We start from the raw sequence: 20,801 nt of genomic DNA, 5'->3' as shown, positions 1-20,801 counted from the left end.
GAAATAATTTCTCTGTGCGTGCCATTTCCTTGCAAGAATTAAGAACTGTGTAAAAACTACAGAACGAGCTGGAACACTTCTGATGGCGGGGGTCCCTGTTGTGACGTACAGTTGTCTCGTCTTGTGAAAACCCGTGTTAGAAAAGAGCTAATTCCAACTCCACTGTGGTGTGAGACTATCACCAGTTCAACAAGTGAAGTACTCTGGCTCATCAAATGCTGCTTTCACAAATTGTGCCAAGCAAAAACTTAAAATGGGGGAGTGTGGTGCACACTCAGGAGAAAGGGCACCATGCTTTCGGAGGTCTCCACCATCCACGATGCACTGACTACAGATCACCGCCATCAGAGCGAGCCGACTGACAACTTTGGACACGGTCTCTAGCTAATGTAAGCACGGCAGCAAAAGCAAGAGCTACCTTGCTGAATGATTAATGTGTGCTGGAGGTGAGCTGAGTGATTTACACACATTCTGAAACGTCATGCTCCTGATGATCCTCCCAGGGGCACTGTCTTTGTCCCCATTTTCCAAATAACAAAGCCCAGAGTTTACCTTTCCTTCACCTTCACCGGGCTCTCAAAAGTAGGGGGGCTACCATTATTTGTTTGATGATTAGATGAGGTGCTGGTTGCCAAGAAGCTGTGACCTTGCGAGCCAGGGCCCCTTTCCTGCAGTTCGTCACCAGTCACCAGCTGCCTGACGCAGAGCGAATGCTCAGTGGGACGTCTTACAAATTACAATAGAGATTGACACAAGATTTCCAAGCAAGTCCTTCAAGGGGCATCACAACGCATTTCAGAATTTGAAGGGTTGAGAGGATGGGATGGAGCAGCTTCTAGAGGAAGAGAGAGCAGCCCGGACATTGCCCCCGGGCGTGGAGGAGGGGAGTCAAGAGGAAAATGAATTGAACTCCCACCCAGGTTCCTAGGCCCCTCTTCTGTGGATGGAGGGGTCCATGTGCCGCGTCACCGACTGTCTCCCACAAAGAGATGGAAATAAGCAAGGTCTGTGATGTTCCCACGGATGTTCAACCGACCATGTTCATATTTTGTTCTAAATTCGTCTCCAGGAGCTTATACAAACTAAAAATATTAACATATCATTTAATAATCAACAGTGTGGGTGTGTTGCTATGTCGTTTGTAGGACTGGGGACAGATGTTTGAGGGAAGAGAGGGAAAGGAACCCATCTTAAATCCTTCTTTTTGCCTGAAACCCTCCCTGGCACCTGGTTCCAGGGCCTTCTCCCTGGCCTTACCAAATGTTCCCGTGTGTAGATAAAACGAATTAAAAAAAAAACAAAGACTTGGCCTTTGGTGCAGCATTTGGATGCAAAATAGAATTGAATATAGGGTGGCTGGCTGCAAGCTGCTTTCAAGTTCCTAAGGACCAAATTGCTGTTTGCTAAGGCAATTTCATTTGACCTCCCCTGGACAGCGGCATACATGAGACATTTCCTGAGGCCGCAGGTGTCCTGCACATCGCTGGCTGGCTCTGACGTAAATGCTAAAAGGAGAATTCTAAGGGGCACCTGGGTGGCCTTCGGCTCAACTCATGATCCCGGGATCCTGGGATGGAGCCCCGCATCAGGCTCCCTGCTCAGCGGCGAGTCTGCTTCTCCCTCTCCCTCTGCCCCTCCCCCCTGCTCATGTGCACATGCACACTCTCTCTCTCTCTCTCAAAATAAATAAAATCTTGAAAAAAATAAAAGGAGAATTCTTGTTATTTTTCTTCCCCATCTTTCATGTTTAAAGGACGGTAGGGATGGTCCCCTGGCAGTTAGGAAATCAGGAAGGCAAAAGGAATGGCTCCTTGGCAGCATTAAGATGTGAAAAACAGGGAGACTGACAAGCAATATCAAACCCAAAACGTTCTCCATAATTTTAAAAGAACGAGAGACAAGCGCATCCTGGACTTGGTAACATTTATTCAATATTCTGTGAAATTAGCAAGAATCAGAAGAAGCACATATCAATCCAATACAGCCACAAACATGTCCTGGATATAAATAAAGTTGCACTATGAGAAATACTCACTACGGAAGGAACTAGTACTCTCTTATATTGACTACCTCTTAGCAACAAACAACTCCAACGTAAATTTAATTTACTCACAGTATAAAAACCTTGACTTTTAAAAGGAAATATAGATTCAATGTGATCATAATTTGCCTCACGAGGCCCTTTTGCTGCATGATTTCAAGGCCTGGCTTGATGACTGTTATGGAAATGACAAAAACGAACTCAAAAGAACATTTCTGCAAGGTTCAATGAAACAGTGCAGAAATAAGTTACTTACCCATGCACAGAATGAGGCAAAGGCTAATTTCATTCGGGTTAGGGATAATAAATGCAACTAGTTTCTTATTCACGAAATAAACATCTCAGACTTCGTTTTAGGTTAATGGGTATACTGTTATATGGGTCATACTCTACATGTATTTTCTAACTACTCAGAAAGCCGGCACTCACACGTCACATAGAAACTTCTCCTCAATTGGACTTAGTCTCTGTAACAGCCACAGAAAGCCAACTGCGTCTCATGACGATATCTACCATGGGAAGAGCACACACTAGTCGAAGCATACAGTTTAAAGAGCTGAAAGTACATTAAAACGTAGTCTATGGATTTCACAAATTTTGTTTTTTTTAAAATATTTTTTCCAAACTAAAAGCTGCAGAAAATTATTTCTTCGATATTCTACCGAAAACTCTTGAGCAGCTACCATTTCAAATTTCTTAAGCTTTTTATTTTCTTAAAAATATTTAAATGAGGGTAGTATCCCATCTTTTTGAAAAATAATCCCCCCAAAAAGATTACAAATCTTTCGTTTTAATCAGCGTGACCAGGGGTTTGTCATCGGGGCTGTAGTCCTCATAGGCAATGGGGGTCACGTCGTACATCGCAGGCCGGGATTTCTTTCCAAACCTGAAACCACAGGGGAGAGAGGACCCTGGTTAGATGAACACTGGATCTCAAGTCCTATGAAAGGCAAGTGGTGAGAATTAACTTAAATTCAAGAATCAGATGGAACAATAAAAATACCCTAAGAAAGATATTCTCTAGCAAGCACAGAAATTTAAGAGATCTGGATATCAGCGCTGAATTAGTATGCACGTTAGTCTCCAGTGCAGGAGGTAAAAAAAGGATTTCATGGAACATGGTGTCCAAATGAGTGTTGAAGCTTCCAGGTTAAATCCTGGCAAAGCAGTCGGCCCCACAGCCCTATAATAGGTTTTAAGACAACGTGTATCTATTTGTCTTTTTCTTCTGAGACCCGTTAACCATCTGGAGAGGCAAGTTTATTTTACAACCATTTTAGTGCCTGGAACATACACTAGTCTTCCTGGGGACTTCCAGGAAGGTTAGGAAGGCTCAGAGGTCATCTGAGGTCCCAACATGAGAAGAAGCGCAGAGAGAGGAAAGGACTTCAGATAAGGAGATGTTTGTCCATAGTACTCGGCGCCCATCACTCAACCCCACCTACCCATTCCTCCGCACACCCCACGTACACACCAGCCATTGTTTGTTTTTCTCTGAGCACAAGCCATTGTCCCAAAAGATCTGTGTATATAAGAATCCCCTCAGCAACAGGACTGACGCCCAGAAGCCAGGGGTGTCAAAATCCAATTTCAGGACTTCCTGCCAAACCAGTCTTAAGATGGAAGAGTACTAAAATAAAGCCAATTCAACTTCTGGGTGGTCTATTCCCATTGAAGTCCTCACCTTCCCTAAAGTCCCTGGAGTACCATATGATTTAAACAATCTTCCACATTTACCCACCGCGCCTCCTCCCTCAGATAGACCACATTTTTTAACCGTTTCAAGTTCAATAAGGTTCAAAAAAAGAAACACGTAAAGTACTGTACATTTTAAAAAGGCTGGTGGGATGGGGCCTGAAGACTTCAAGGGGCTTATTTACCATGGCTTTCAGCCTACCTCCCCAGCCCCCATTCCCCCTTTTCCCTCTGCTGTCTTGGAAAGGCGGTCTTCTTACATTCAGCAAGGAGAAGGAGAACGGAGCGGGAAAGGAGAAAATGATGCATTCTTCATCGGACCTTTTGTTTTTAAACATTCATCAATCTTTTGCTCTGATTCACTCAAGATTTACTGGTCTTCGGGGGCACCAAGGCACAAACCATGCCAGATGGGTACCAGGCAAAATGCAGGCTTAAAGAGTTAATGCATTCTGCCACCAAGAAATCCAAGGATGGTACCATAAGATGAAAAAGCTTTTGAGAAAATCATGTCTAAAAATGTGAAGTCTCACTGGTGCTTGCCTACATGCGGGCTGGATTCCAGCCTGTGGTCTGTTTATCTAAACTGAGCAAGGCCTGCATCATCTGAGACTAGGGAAAGGGCAACAATGTAAAAGTCAACTGGATCTGAACACTTTCTTCCAAGGCTGAAACTTTTAGAAGCTACTTTAAGGCACAAATATTTTGACAATCTATTTCTCATAAAACAGCTAGATTCATTGGTAACAATACACCACTAATAATATTGATTCATTTCAAAAGTCAAGCAATTCCAGGGAAAAGCCCTCCAGGTCCTCACATAGGTGCCGTGGGATAGTTTCCTGGGGAAACTTTGATGGGAGGGTCAGCAAATCACAGATTGCCTACTAATCAGTTGGTTGGCCAAGAGGAAAAATTTAAGCAACTTAAAAGGTTGAATATGTGTTTACAATATCCATTTTATTTTTATATGACTTCATAGTTTAAAGAAGAATCTGTGTCTCCAAAATCTAGGAAGTTAAATGCCTCCACGTTATGCAATCTGCCAACAAGCTATCTTTCAACGGGCTGTCATCTTAAATTGTCATCATGGGGCTGAATATCGACAAGGCAGGTTTGAGGATGGGTGTTTCGGATCCACTGAGCATAACGAGGCAAGGGCTGAAACCGGCCAGAAGCAGCCACGCAGTCACTGTACTTACACGGAATCAACTGAAGAACGAGAACCTTGCTTCGTATCTAGAGAAGTCACTGGCTGTGTGCACAGTGCTAATGAGATGACTCCAAACCAGAATGGGTCATAAAGCATAAAGTTGGTGGGGCGCCTGGGTGGCTCAGTCAGTTAAGCGTCTGCCTTCAGCTCAGGTCATGATCCTCGAGCCCCGCATCGGACTTTCTGCTCAGCGGAGAGCCTGCTTCTCCCTCTGCCTGCCGCTCTGCCTATCTGTGCTATCTCTCTGTCAAATAAATAAATAAAACTTAAAAAAAAAAAAGCATAATGCTGGTTATAAAGGTAACATGGTTTTATTTTATTTTATTTTATTATTTTTTTTTTAAGGTAACCTGGTTTTAAAAGGGCTAACTGCTCCAGCGCTATCTTGGAGCTGGAATCCCTGTCCTATGACTTAACTAGCTCCTGAGAAGCCTATCGAGCCAAATTCCTCAGGTGAGATGCAGAGGTCTCCACCCAAAGTGCAGTATCCACCACGTAGAAGTAAAATGGCTTTTAAAACACAATAAAATGAGGGGCACCTGGGTGGCTCAGTCGGTTAAGCAGCCAACTCTTGGCTTCAGCTCAGGTCATGATCTCAGGGTCCTAAGATAGAGCCATGCGCTGGGCTCCGTGCTCAGCACGGAGTCTGCATGTCCCTCTCCCTCTGCTCAATCGCTCGCTCTCTCTCTCTCTCTCTCTCATGAATAAATAAAATCTTTAAACACAATAAAATGAAACAAGACTTTCCTTCAATCTCCTACACCTATCACCGTGGCAAGCTCACACGTAGTGAAAAAAATGAATACGCATTCCTGCTTAAATGTTTAATCCCAACAGTTTTTTATATTTCCTTTGTGTTAAGAAACAAGCCAACACCTACAGAGTTCCATTTAAACTCTCAGGCACTAAACCAGTGTAAGAGCTTGCCGTGTTATGGCAGGAGTATTTATGTGACCGTTCCTTTATGTAACACATTGGTTTTGTTTGGTTTTTTTTTCCCCTTATCACAAAGATACGTTTTAAATGTAAAGAAAAAGTTTGGAAAATAGAGAAAGTTATACTGGAGACCAGGGGTTAACAATGTAGATAGCCTGCAAGCCAATGACAGCCTGTTGCCTGTTTTTAAATAAAGTTTTATTGGAACGCAGTTGAGCCCCTTCATAATGCGTCTTTGCTACTTTTGCACTACAAAGGCAGAGCTAAATAGTCACAGAGACCCAGACAACGTAAGGTCTGTAAAGTCTAAAATATTTTGCAGGCCCTCGATGAAGACTAAGAATCGCCTATAGTGCCGCCCTCCGAACGATCCAGCACAGTGTGTGGCCAAAGCAACAAAATCAGACGCAGTAATGGAAGTTGTGGCATCAGCGGCATTAAAGTCACTGACGCGTCCAACACACCCGGTGACAAGTCTCGTACATCTTAAGCCACTACAAGCTACTGCAACCAACTGCAAGGCAGATCAAAGAGTGTGCGTTCTTCTAGTTCATACTCGCCTGAAAGTCAAAAGCTAAAACACCACCGCAGGGAATGTAGGTGGATCTGACCTTGAGAAAAGCCAGAACTCCGAGATGCTATTTGAGAAAACGTGACCAGATTCTTTCACAGCTGTTCTGTTTTTTTGTGTGTGTGTTCTGTGATCAGGCCCTTCGAGCTGGGGGAGCAGTGAGCAACCTGCAGCCGAGACGTGACCTTGCTCCAGAGCCTGGAAGGCCCATTCGCTCCCACTAGTCACTTGCAAACTCTCTCTAGCCTGAGCGTCAGCAAAGCGGTCACAGAACACAGGACTCTTAACAAGAGAGAGAAGGGAGCACCAGCATCAACTGAGTGCTGACGTCAGAATCACCAGACCCTTCCTCGGCCACTCGTGAATGTCACAGGTGACCCACTCGGGACTCGTCCTGTGTGGCTACTGAGCTGCAGTTATTCTGATCCAGTGTCACCAGCTGGGAGGCAGGCTGTGAAATGGGCGTTAGCTCTAGGTCACTCCTGGAAACTAGGGAGGAGGTAATATCAAAAGGGTTAATTTTTTTTTCAATGCCTTTCTAGGGTTTCCGGGAAAAGGGAGTGCAAAGGGGCCAACCAGCCAGAGACCCAGCCAGGACCTTGAGACGGCCATGCTGTAGAAACCACAGGTCAGAGCTGAATCAACATTTATGAGGGAATGTTCCAGATATCTCGGAAGGTTTTATATTAACTTCAATGGTTTTATCTGCAGTCACTGGTGCATGGAGGAGCTTTTTGGTTGGGAATTCTGCAGTAAATATTTTTGATAAAAATTGGCACCAAAGAAGAACCAGGTTTGTAAATGCTTTCAAGTTTATTCTTTCCTTCCAAGACTACGCAGTTAAACATCTTCCAAGTGGGCTACATAAGCAGGAAGCTCAGAAGAATCTATCTTACTAAACCATTCTGGGGCTGAAATAAAATACTCCTGTTGAACACAAAAGAATCTTAGCCAGAGGTCCCTATGGGGGTAGAGGGAACCTGACTCCTTGGGTCTCCCAATACATCCTAGTATAGCACCCCTGAATCTGCTCCTTCCCGGTGAACTCAGCACCCGGGAATGGAGAGAGAAGGCTCTTGAGCAACAAAGCAGCTTATCGCCTCTCCTCTCCTTTCCTTCTACCTCTCCTTCTACCTCTCATCCCGTGACTTCTGAGTACTGCAAACACTCCTGCGGGCCACTTACGAGGCCTGTTGCCCTAGGATGAAGCCACCTGTCAGGCAGGTCAAGACATCCTACACCAGGCCCTAACAGAGACTGTCCTTTCACTACAGACCTCAAATTCTGGGAAGTCAGGCCTACTATGTGCCAGGACCCACTGAGGACAGGAATAAAATGGCCCTTTATGTACAGGCCGGTGGAGGAGTCAAATTAACAAGACCGGCAGGGACTGGTCTCAGGGCTGCCTGGAGGCTGTGCTGGCAAGCTCAGCCCTGAAAGGAAGGAGGATCAAGGATGAGCAGCCGTGCAGCGCCTGACTTGGAAGGGGATGCACCTTCCCCTTCTCCTTCATAGTTCTAGAAGTAAGGGGGATGCAGCTCTCAGAAAGAAGATACCCTCGCCCCACCTGGGCATCGGGGCAGCTTCTCCATGTCTCCCAATTTCTTTCCTTCCAGTGGCTCCTCTCCCTGAAGGCCAGGGTTGGGCTTTTGCTTCCATTAGAGGGGCAAAGTCACAGTCAGATTGGAGTCTCGGGTTTGGGGACTTCCTCACGAAGAAAGCAAACTTTCTGAACCTCTCAGCTTCTATGCCATTCGGACAGAATTTGGATCTGTGTGTGTTTTGATCAAGACCAGTACCCCATGTCTCAGCAAAGGTTAGGCATCCACTAGGTCTCGTGAGCCCCAATCTTAAGACACCAAGCTGAGCCCACTCCTCGCTACCATACATTCTTTCTGAATTGTGTGCTTTAGACTGTTCTAGCAGTTAAAAGAAGAGAGAGCTTTCCTTTAACAAACACTGTCGTTACCGTTCTGGTAGTAGATATCCTTTGCAGAAGTCAACAAAATGTTAGGTTAGCTGATTTTTTTTAGTGTTCGATAAGAGAGAAATAAATATGGTGTCATCTGCTTACACAGGTCTTTAATACTAGTAATTTAATTTGATTGCCTTAACTCTCCAAGCAGGGAGACCTATGTCTTTTTTTCAGCTGAAGGAACAACAGTACTTGTGGAGGTTTGACTGGTCTGTGTGAAATAGAGTCAGGTAATGGGGTAGTTGGGCCTCACGCGCTCTCTGTGGTACCACACTCACTCCTTGTCTCTCCAGGAGTCTTTCCTCCAGAAAAGGACACCGAGTTATACGATATGAACGCTAACAGCAGAATGATAGCTGTTTGTTTCTCCTTAAGTAAACCCCTAAATCAAATGTTATTTCTATCCAGGCTGTTTGAAGAATGTCGCTAAAGACATTCCAAAAAGCAGTCATCAAGAAATGTTTCCTACACCGTGATTAAGAATCGGCTATTTAAAGCACAGATAAACACAAATTAAATGAATGAATGTCTTCAATGAAAACAGAAAGCTAGCAGCAAACGCAAAGGGGTTGCTTATAAAGCAGTTCAATTGTCTGTCCCCAGTAGGCCTTGAACCTATGCTTTGGTGTATGAAATCCTCTTTGCAGGTGGGAAGTCCTGTTCATAACATCACCCCAGTCCCAGGAGTGCGCAGGTGGGAGCAGGATCTCCCTTATGCCCCCCTCCCTCTCCTGCCCCCCCTCCCCCCGCCAGAGCCCACCTGGCATGCCGGATGGAGGCGATGGCATTGCTGAACTCACTGTCGATGCTGCGACAGTTATAGAACTCCTCGTAGGCTGGCCTGGAAGAGCCCTGGTACTCGATGCGGCTGATGCGGCAAATGCCCACGATGAGGATGATCAGCATCAGGATGAAGGCGACACAGAGGGCCCCGATGATGATGTACAGGGAGTGCCGGGGCATGTTGGTGAGACTCTCCGCCATGTGACCCGACTTCCACTGGAGGTCTGAGGCAAAAATAAGCAAAGGACTGGATGTGAGCCATGACCTTTGGAATGGGAGGGTCTTCACTGTCCTTGCTTGGGCAACATAAAATATAAGGGCTGTCCAAACCGGGAAGAATTCTTTTCTGTGGATAACCTAGATCAAAGGCTACTGTCCTTAATACATAAGGGGCTCTTACAAATCATTAAGATACACCAAGAACACACCATAGAAAAATGGGCAAAGGATATAAAAAGGAATCCACCAAAGAAATACAAGTAGAAAAGTGTTTAGTTTCATGGTTCTTGAAGAATGCAATTCTTCTATCGGTTCCCAAATATTATTTAAAATTTTTGATAACCACAGTTCACATGGGTGCAGACATGAGGGTGTGTGAACTGATACACAGCCCTTGTGTAGACTTAATGGAATATCTTTTGACCCAGAAATTCCAGTTTTTAGAATTTATGCTGGGGAAATGATCCTATAAATGCCTAAAGCCCTACATACAAGGATGTTCATCTCAGCATCCCAATTTCTGAAATGTTAAATTGATCAATTATTACACATTTTAAAAAGGTTCATTAAATAAGCACGACTCCCAGGTATTCACCACTCAAAGGTAACACTGTTCAAAGTTAATAAAGTTCATATTGGACCATTTCCACTTCACCTTTCCTTCAGGTATTTTTTTTTAAAGAAAGAAAATGTTACGGCCACAGCTAGAGGCCCCGCCCCCATACCCCTTTTCCACCCCACAAGCAGAAAAACAATTTATAAAAGGTAAAAAAATGGGAAACCACCTAAATATTCAGCTCTCAGTGAGCTGGAGAGATGTTTTGTTCTAACAAAAAAACAAAAGCAGTTGACCAAACAGGACCTAGCCATATGGTACAGTCACACGTGAGCTCAAAGTGTCCATCCACACACTGCAAAGCTCAGGACAGAGTGATAGTAATGATGAACATCTGTTGCCTCCCTACTATGTTAAGCTCTTTGAAAACATCTCACTTAATCATTATGACCAATCAAAGATGCATTATTTTCTCTCTCTACTTTATGGGAAATCGGCATCAGGGGCTGGGTGAGTTCAAGGGCAGATCCAAGTCCTTAGCATCTGCCCCACACAGCCACACGTGAACAGCAGAGATCACTGGAAGGCGGGATTACAAGCCATTTTTATTTCTTTCATTCCACCTCTCAGTCTTTTCCAGCTTTTTTCAAAGGACTAAAATATTCCTTTCATAAAAATATTTTAAGGGGCGCCTGGGTGGCTCAGATGGTTAAGCGTCTGCCTTCGGCTCAGGTCATGATCCCAGGGTCCTGGGATCGAGTCCCGCATCGGGCTCCCTGCTCCTTGGGAGCCTGCTTCTCCCTCTGCCTCTCTCTCTCTCTCTCTCTCTGTCTTTCATGAATAAATAAATAAAATCTTTAAAAAAATTTTTTTTAAAAATATTTTAAAATAAGCAGTAAGTTATTGGAAGAAAACATCCATGGAATTTTCTTCCAACACAATAGTAGAAGAAGTATGGGCTTTGGGATCACACCACCCTTGCTGTCAATCCGTACTGGGACATTTACTCGACCTTCCTGAGACTTGGTTTCTTCATTTACAAGATGAAAATAGCAACAGCTACCCCATGGCTCGCTGGGAGCATAAGTTAGAGAACATGTAAAGAATAGGAATAGGAAGAAAGGCTGCTGCTGGGCACGTGGCGGGCAGTCCTAAAAAGGAGCAGGTGTGGTGGTGGAAGAGGCATGAAGGTTAAAGAGGAAGAAGACATTGTCCTCTGGAGCACACACGGTGAGCTCAGGATTACTGAGCATTGCCCTGTGCCCTTTCAAAAAACACCAACCGGTCTGAGCAGGAAAGTAAATGGAAGAATGTGACATAATCTCCTGCCCGAAACAGGCCAAGAGTGCCAAATTATGTCCCGTTTGCAGACCTGCACACACGCAGAATGTTCTGGATGATGTGAACAGGATTTGAAAGGAAGTTTTGAAAATAAAGAGGGCTCAGTAAGACAAGAGAGAAGTGAAATTCATGTGGAAAGGGATGCCTTCTCTACTCGACTCACAGCGCCCCCAGCTCCAGACCATCATTTGCACGTTAGGACTCGAGATGCCTGGAAATGGGACTCAGGGGTGGGTGTGGAAGGGCCCGTCTTCCCACCAAATGCTCAGATTCTTCTCACCATGCCGTATGCTGTGAGAGGGTTTGTGATCTCCAGGTACTCGGTCCCCCCTCTTAGCTACATCCTCAGTGCACGGAATCCAAGAACCAGTTCTTTACCTTGAAAAGTGACAATCGGAAGAAAAGCATGGGTAGATCCCCAAACAAGGGCCGAGTATGCAGAGCCCTTTCCTAGAAGCCTAATGGGAAAAGGGCCCATGACCCAAGCCTGAAGAACGAGATGAATGAAGTGTGTTCGCATCCAGATCTTCTGACTCCTGAGTTTTCACCAAGACCCCTGAAGGCTGGTTTGGCCATCCGAGGCTGCCTGCCCAAGCTCACGAAACCCACGCAGCAGTGAGCTAATTATTAGCGCATTCACTGCTCCATCCGAACCAGCTCACAGACAGGCAGATGCACCAGCATAAATCACAGCAAGGTCGCCACGGACGGGAGAAGGTGTTTTTGTGAAGCTAGAACTCAGCCTCAGTTGCAGATCACGGCCATTTCATTGGGCAATACCTGGTGCGCACTGAGAGAGACGCTCATTTTTCTGGCTGAAAGAGGAGCATGACTCACTTGATTTCCAAGTATTTCACCATTCTCTGAAAAATTCAGTTGTAGGCTGGAGTCCAATGCTCAGAGTATGCTCTAACACCCATCTAGCGTCAACACAAGGAAAGCCAGCACTGTGTCTACTCCAACTCGGTAGAGGGCTCTGCTCCGATCACTGTGGCAGGATCACACGAGTTCTTGATGAGCCCTCATCATTGATGCCTAACTTCACATAAATAGCTATACATCGTATTAATGACCACTACCATGGAAAGACAGTGCCGCTGAGTGTCCTAGGCCTGAGCTGCCCACACTGCTTACATTTCTGATCATCTGTTCTACTTCCCCAAACTCTGCCTTCCAGGCTGCTGGAACTTTTGGGAAACCTTTCTTGAAATTCCCCTGAAAAACTCTGTCCCCTCCTCCCCTACCTCCCCTACCCCTGCTCTTTTTTTTTTCTACCTTACTGTCGGCTAAAACTTTTCTGATAGAAGTGAGTGTGGCTGCTTGGCACACTAATCGGGTTGGAATTGGGCTGGATCTGAAAAGATCCAACCCTTCGTCTGGAAGCGGCAAGTGTATCTGCACCTGCCGCCCCCGGTCCTGGCATAAGTCATAAGACCCTCATGAGATATCGCTTTGCTGCATCCCAGGAGTTTGGTTGCATGAATCACTTACTACGCCAGCTACAGCACAGCTCAGGGAGGAACGGTGCACCAGAGTGTGCTGGATGGAATGATGCCGTCGGCTCCAGCCGGTGCATGACCCAGGACACATGTACACAAACTCTTCTGGGAAAAATGTCGCACTTATGGGTCTGCTAGACCAGTTGTATTTAGGTTTCAACTAAATTTGTTTCAGGTTTTGTATTTTCCAAAGTGTTTTCACATTTACATTTCAATTGGCCCTAAACAAAGCACCTTGAGCTAGGTAGAGAAGCTGGACTTGGAGCAGCTGCTCAAGGTGATAAGAGGCCATCCGTGGCCAGGCTGAGAATAAAACCAGACCCACCTACAAGGTCCACCCCACCAAAAGGGCTGTCATTAGACTTATAAATTTCATTCTAAAACACACTGCCTATATCTGGTTTTTAATTTACCTACATGAATGTAGCCAGACTAGCTCATGTGTTCACCTACGTGATTTAAAAAGAGAGTGAGTGTGTGATGTGTAGACATCAGACAGCTAGATAATTTTTGAGACCATCTGCTGCTAGACTACTTGAGAGGAAGAATTTCAAATTACCTTCTGTTTTCTCTAGCTCAAAGTTATCTGGACAAGCAAGGCAGTGAGTGAGATTAGAAAATATTAACAGCTCTCATTAATCTTCAGAAGAGGAAGGCAGAGGAAAGGAAGAAAGGAAAAGAAAGAACAGCTCACCTCCTTCGCAGGATCCATTCCCTAAGCAACCATTAATTTGGCACCTACTATGTACCAGGCATGGTGCTGGGTGCCGGGATATAGAGTGAGGAAAAGGAGACAGTTGGCTTCCGGAGCCCCCAGTCTTTTGAGGGGTGCAGGGACCCCCAAAAATGGTCACAAAGCAGCGGCAGACATCCAAGTGTGCCGAGCCAAGGAAGGGCCACCTCTGCGGTGCTACCGGAAAGGACAGAGGGAAGCTCCATTCCACTGGGGAATCAGGAGAGCTCCAGTGGTGAGAGTCTGCAGGAAGCTGGGCTCTGCAGGTCCGTAGGTATTAACCAGGGACAGGGGAGCGCCGAGGGGACAGAGTCCCAGGCCCAGACCTGGGAGGAGGTGGGGAACAGGACAACGGACTGCAAGGGGAACAGAGTGGCCTCTCGCGGGAGCAAGCCAGAGGCCGGTGGAGGGGGGAAGGGCTCTCTCTCACAGGTCCTACAGGCTCAAGTGTGGCCTTCAGTCTTTAGTCTTCAATATAAGCTTGGCACTGGCAGGGACGGAAACAGTGGTGGGAAGGAGGTCTGAGTATTCAGATTTGCACTTGGAAAAGACGCCTCTACCAGTTGCAACCCCGTGGAGGAACCCGAGGACATGATACGAAGTGAAACATGTCAGGTACAGAAGGAGAAATACTGCACGAGCTCACTTGTATGGGGAGTCGAAAGAAAAAGAGAAAGCCAAACTCATAGCAACAGAGTGCCAGAGGCTTGGGGCATGAGGCACAAGGGGAGATTTAAAAACAGGAAGAAAGAAACTAGAATGGTGATTGCCAGGGGCTGAGGGAAGGGGTCACGGAGAGTTATCATTTAATGGGGACAGAGTTTCGGTTTTTCAAGATGCAAAGAGTTACAGAGATGGACGGTGGTGAGGGTTGCTCACACGACGAATGTACTTAGTACCACGGAACCGTACACTTAAAATGATTAAGATAGTTAATTTCATGTTATGTGTATTTTGCCACAATAAAAAGAACTGGAAAAAATTTTAAAAAAGAAACAGACCATATATTTTCAGAAAACTAGAAGAAAATAAGAAATGCTTCTGGCCACATATAAAGAAATGGTTGGAGGGGCTAGACTGGGAGCCATGTGGTGTTACAGCAGTGAGGGAGATCTGCATAAGCCAACATGGATACACATTCTATGTATTATTCAGCAGAAAAGCAAGATGCTGGACAGGACGTATAGAATGGTCCCATTTGTATGAGAGAAAATGAGGACTTACAAAATTGACTGGATACATCTGGAAATATACACGATAAACGGCTAATGATCGTTACCTTTGGGGAGTGAAGTGGAGGTCTGGAGGAGGAGGAAGATTAATTAATTTTATTTTACTATATATTAAAGTATATATATATATATAAAGTATATATATATTAAAGTATCCTAGTTTATACAAAAATGAGAACTGAAGAACCTAACCAATTTGTACGATAAGGACTGTTCATATAACATAATCATGTCATGGGTTTCTTCAACCATTATGAAATTCCGTGCGTTTTAGGGAGGAGAGTCCCAAGACATCCATGTAGACTCTTTCTGGGCCCCTTCCCTGGGTTCCTAGAGCAGCCTGCAGAAAACCCACAGCAACCCCACCACAAAGCATGACCTACCCATGGATTATGAGCTCCTAAAAGCAGGGGCTGCTTCATTAACCTTTATATCCTGGGCCTAGTGTTCAATGTTTGATGGGAGGAGGCCCTTGATTATTGGTTGAATTATAAACCACCTATTCACCTATTTGTCAACTGCAAAATATCATGAATTTAATAGTTTAACCATAGATTCAACTGTTCAATGTCCTTAACTGACCAAGTGTTCTTGGTCAGCAAGAGTGACTGTAACTCTACCTGTATAAACCTCACAGCTCCTACACAGATGGTACAAAACAACACTACATAAACATATACAGGAATTGTAAATGTTAGACCTTGACTCTAGGAAGGCAAAATTTTTATTAAAACCCCCGACCAGAATTGTTGTCAGTCCCAAGTTGGTAAGAATGGATGAGAGATAGTTAAAATTTCACCAGGTTGTTTTGTTACTTTCCAAGACCTGGGGTTTGCATTTGTTTCAGAGTAATTATAAAACACTAAAGCTATTTAAATGATCCTTTTAGATAGTTCTGGATCAATGTTCTGGGTGGCTTTGGTAAATCTTTATGGTCTGCTAGATTTTTGCTCCTTATTACTGACGGGGAACAGATAAATATCTCTAAAAGGGCAAATTTCTAAGAAACACTGACTATTGGGTTAGTCAATGTGCAGAGAAGAAGACAGCTGTGCTAAAATCTAAAAACTCCAGACATAGTGCAGTGCACAGGCAAAGGCCCTGAAGGCAGAAACAAACTTGATCTGTCCACGGAAGAGAAAATAGGACAATGTTTTGGCTGAAGCAGACTGCTAAGCAAGAGAGGGAGGCAGGCAATGTGGCCTCTGGAGGCAGAGGTCAGGCTGATGGGAGGCTCCTTTACCACTTTTGACCACCCTGGAGGCCTCTGTGCTATGTAGCTATGTGGGCTACAGTTCTCTGTGTACATCTGAGCCTTCCTGCTGGGATCGACCCACCTGACCTTGTACCACCCAGGCACTCTCCTCTCTTGGTCCCTAGATCCATCCCATTTGATTCAGATCCAGTTCTCTAGATGCTGGCCACCAGTTCCAGCTACACGTCATAGCAGACCTCACCTGCACATTCTCCATTTGTACACTCAGGTCAAGGGTGGAAGCATCCAACACTGGAACCTAGCAGAGCTTAATCTGTGATGACATTGATTTTAGTGCCTTTGGCCCAATGGAGAGATGCAAATGAAGTCATCAAATGGAAAGTGCTATCGCAGGCAAACAGCCTGAGTGTAGACCAAAAAATTTTGTGATGGGCCCCCCCTCACACCTGGCCACTCAGTGTGGCCCATGCCCTGGGCATGCAACATCTAAAAAGACAGCTGCCGAAGGTTGGTCCTCCCAGGGAGTAGCTCATGGTATATATATATAAGCCACAGTAAATTAGCATTTATTTAGTGCCTACTGCATAGCAGAAGTGTGCACATGTTTGCCTCACGGCACCTTCCCATCACCATCTTATAAGTGAGGATGACAAGGCCCCAAGAGGTATATTTGTTTGTCCAGGTCACATGATGGAGCCAGAATTTGAAGCCAACTTTTACCCTTTCTATTATTCCATCTTTGTATATCTTTTGTCTATATCATCATCACTGGAAGGAAGTAAAACTTCAATTTTTTTATAATTATGGCACTTCACTTAAAAACTTCCTAAGGGCCTCTTGTGTATTCCTGACTTCTTAACCATACCCTCCTATACATTTATCTTCATAATTAAGATCTAAAAGTTATAAATAGATATTACTCTGCCCCAAGGCACAAACTTTGTCATTTCCAACAGCATTGCCAAATTTTAGAATGAAAACTGGTCTCATTTTATGGGTAAGTCAACTGAGGCTCGGCACAATTCAATGCAGCCACACAATGAGTGTCCCGCCAGGGGAAGAACCAAGGTCCTGCTGAGCCAAGGCTGGGATGCTTTCTGCCAACAGACCCCGAACGGACTTAACATCCTACACCAGCTCATAGCCATTGCCCTTTGACCATGGAATCCCTTTCAGTATCTTTCTTCAACACGACAACACTTCTTGCCCATCTTCAGCAAGGCCAGTTGGTGCTACGACCACTCCGTCCACGGGTGTTTAGGAAAGTCGATGATGGGGAGCCCGGAAAATAACGACCTTATTCCCCTCTCGAGCTCCGAGACCAGAGCAAAAAGACAAAGGATAAGCGGGGAGGAGCCCGGAGAGCATTACTGGTCAAACAGATGTTGGAGAAGGTGGCCCCTACCTCAGGCCCACGCTGGGAAGGAGACGGGCCCAGGGCTCCATGGGCACTGCCGGACCACCCGTGGGAGGTCGTTTTTGAAACAAAGAACAGAGGAGTAGGGGCAGCTGTCTCCTCCAGAAGGAGACAGACAGACGGGGCTCTGCGTACGTATTTGCCTCCTTCCAAACTCGCACAGCAGATGAGCCGTCTCTACCTGACGAAAAGTAGGGGAGGGCTGAGAGAGCCCAGGAGGGGGGCCCTTATGGAAGATCCCTTGCCCTGAACGAACTTGAGTGAAAAGAAAACCCCTTTCACGGTTGAGTTTTTCCCAGTTTCCCAAACAACTAGAACTCCGAACTCGGTGTCGGTTCTCACTTTCACCTCCATCCTGGCAGACCCACCCTTTTAATACATGAAATCTTGATTATGACATTTTCAAACTTCTGCGGGCTCATCTCTAAGAGAGAACACTTTGCTCTCCGCAGCTCGTAATGTTTTTCCAATTTTCTTTTACCCTCATCCTTGCTGGACTGTTCTCAAGGCCACGGATGGAACCTAATACGTTTGAAGACGCTTGAAGACATAAATGCAAAGCGAGTTTATATTCTGGGTGCTTTTTCATGTTTTTAACACAAAGACTCTATTTTGTGATACGATTCTAATGCTTCTCTGTTCGGCACAGTTTTGGCTGTCTTAGGAGCAGTGAACTCTGGATGACATCTGCACATGCTCATCCCAGTAGAAAGGCTGGCTTCAGACTCAGGAAGGAGGGGGAGGGGCACAGAGCAGAGAGCAAAGGTACTCCTCTGGGACTCGGGAGGCACGGGTGACTCAGGTTAGCCCTCTGGCCCCACTGCCCATCTGTCGCTGACAGGGGCCACCTGGGCACACTCAGTGCCCTCTTCTCATTGAATGAAAATATGAGGTTAAACAACAGCATAATACTTACGGATCTCGCAGTTTGCACCCACCCAGCCATGAGGGCAGTGGCAGGTGTAACCATTGGGCTGGTCCAGGCAGGTGCCGGCGTGATGGCACGGGTTACTGTCACATTCGTTGATGTCGATGTCACACTCGTCACCTACAGAGATAAAGAAACGCAGTGATGACAGTTGGCTTTACCAGCGGCGCTGTCACCCATCACTGCTCCGGCCAAGTGGAGATCCGAGGCCGGGGTCACGGTCTCCAGCAACGGAGCCCAATTGGCTGTTTACATGAAGTGGGGAACTCTCCCCAGAGTGCCAGACAAGGGATCTTTTGCTGAAGTAAAACTAAAAATGAAAAAAAAAAATGGCACTGGTCCAAAGAATCTCCTTTAGTCGAGTCAAATAGTTAACTGAGGCTGATTCTCACGTCTGAATAAACCTTTTGAGGTTGATGGGAAAAGCGAACTGGGGTTCCTGATTTTATTTAAAAAGTCTATTTTATTTTGAATTTCATCCACTGAATCTTCTTATTTTTCTGAAACTCCAGAAAGCCAAAACTCACAGTTTATGATTTTTTTTGTGGCCAAGTGTTGGATATTTGACTATTTTCTGGATAGTTCTAGGGCACAGCTGTGTGCCTAGCCAGAGTCAATTATGAACATTTACTTCACGTTCCAAATCCCTGGATATGTTTCTGGGAAAGATGGAAATGCACAGGAAGAGCATCAGCAACTCCCCCTCCCACAAGAAAAGACAGTTCTGAGGTCTAGGGTTAGCCTAGCTCTGACTCAGTCTCCCCTGGGAAACTATGACCCCGGGGAAGCTCACGTTCACTCCAGCCTGTCCTTCCCCCATGATGAAAAAGAGAGCTCTTGACCCTGCCTAGACCCAACATTTTGGGGCATCTCTGCCCCCACCGGAGAGAGCCTGGCTTAAACTAACAAACCAGACCATGGGCCAATGTCATGGTGGTCCAAACACCAACTTACAGGAAATAGCTCGTTATTACAAGTTACACAAACAAGCGACCTTCACTGACTTTAAGCCATACTATGAGTCAATACAAGATGGGTATGCGTCTCAAACCGAAAGGCATCTCATCAAATGAATGGAACAGGATACTTCAAATTGAGGCAATTTCTCTTAAGAGTTTGAGAATGAGAAAAAGAAATTTTTATCTGCTTAGATACATGTAAAAAGTGATACTTAAAAAACAGAACAAACCAAAAAACTCCTAGCACTGCTACAGTCATCAACCAAAGCAAAGGCGCAAAATCAAATATTTTGTCCGTTTTCAAAGGCGATGTTTCAGTGTACACGCGGATAGTTACTTCCAGGCTTACTTAACTAGTATTAAAGGACTTTCTAATCTGCTAGTGGTTTACCTCGCCTTTATGAAACCACCATATGTCGCTCCCAGCCCATTTTAGAGCAGGAATCTCACGCTGAAATATTTCGTGCCTGTTTCATTTCACACTTGTTTCTTACCTGGCGTCTATTTTATTTTTAACTAAGTGAAATCTGTCGAATAAAACATTTACTCCTTGGAGGCCCTACTAGGTTGATTGTAATTCAGTAGTGTCTAAGTGAATGTGCTTCCCGCAATAATTAAATAGTAAATGTAAATAGTCATTTACATCAATGGGAAAGCCATGAAATTGATTTCCTCTCACTAACCTAATTCAAAGGTTGTCTTGCTATTAATGGGGCAATCGCTCTGAGTGTAAAAGGGCACAGAGTAAACTATTACAGCCGGCATTACATGGTAGACTAGTTGAGGAGACATATAAACAAGAACGTGCTGAGAAACATTAAAAGGACTAAATCAAAGGCCTTGACAAATACATACACATCTGTACTACTTTCCAACCATTTGGGAAGACAAACTTAATTGAGGTATTTATTGGACAGTGGCTGTCCTCAGCTGGCCATGTGAAAACTGCAAGTTCTACAATAAGATGCCCTGTTACCTTTGCAGCCAAAGTTGGAGAAACAGCCTGACTTCTCTGTGCTTCCACCGCCCCGCAAAACTCAGAAGCTCCACTTTGCTCCGCAAATCCAATGTCAGCGTCAAACCCCTCTAATCCCCTAAATTCTGGGCAGTCCTAGAGCTAGTCCAGCCCATCCATTCCTGCTCTGGTCCAGAGCTTTTTGGACCAGCGAGGTAAATGCCCAATCCAGGGTCCAGACTAGCCCTAATGCATGTATTGGTTCTTGGATCTCCAAGGGGCACTAATGTAGTTGGGAAAAGTCTGCGGTCCGTAGGTTTGTCTCCTCCCGGGCCCCCCCAGACTGAAAGGATTTGATAGGAATAGAGAATGACAGGGGGAAATAGAATGAACTTGTAGGTATGGATAAACTTATCAAGACTCAGGATCTAAAGGACTGGGGACCACAGAGAGTCCCAAGCCCATCCACGTCTGGATATCTTCACCACTGTGTTCTTAGAGCCATACTGGAGATGGATCGAATGACACTAGC

General features: G+C 45.2%; 1 protein-coding gene across 2 annotated transcripts in view; it reads right to left on the bottom strand.

Moving 5' to 3' along the window:
• Positions 1 to 1,906: 1,906 nt before the first annotated feature.
• The window catches only part of DNER (delta/notch like EGF repeat containing), a 296,928-nt gene continuing 278,033 nt past the window's right edge, over positions 1,907 to 20,801 (bottom strand). For both annotated transcript variants that reach the window (XM_073877575.1, XM_025890378.2), the window contains 3 exons: positions 18,344 to 18,475; positions 9,192 to 9,438; positions 1,907 to 2,927 (listed from right to left, as the gene is read on the bottom strand). In XM_073877575.1, coding sequence (XP_073733676.1) covers positions 2,816 to 2,927; positions 9,192 to 9,438; positions 18,344 to 18,475 — 491 coding nt within the window. In that variant the 3' untranslated portion in view covers positions 1,907 to 2,815. The remainder of the gene's footprint in view (positions 2,928 to 9,191; positions 9,439 to 18,343; positions 18,476 to 20,801) is intronic.

This window comes from Callorhinus ursinus, unplaced genomic scaffold (genome assembly GCF_003265705.2).
Source record: "Callorhinus ursinus isolate GAN/ISIS: 27379988/994484 unplaced genomic scaffold, GSC_fseal_2.0 scaffold2, whole genome shotgun sequence".
NCBI classification, from domain to species: domain Eukaryota; kingdom Metazoa; phylum Chordata; class Mammalia; order Carnivora; family Otariidae; genus Callorhinus; species Callorhinus ursinus.
Note: the sequence above shows the minus strand (reverse complement) of the source record. Positions and strands in the feature narration are given on the sequence as shown.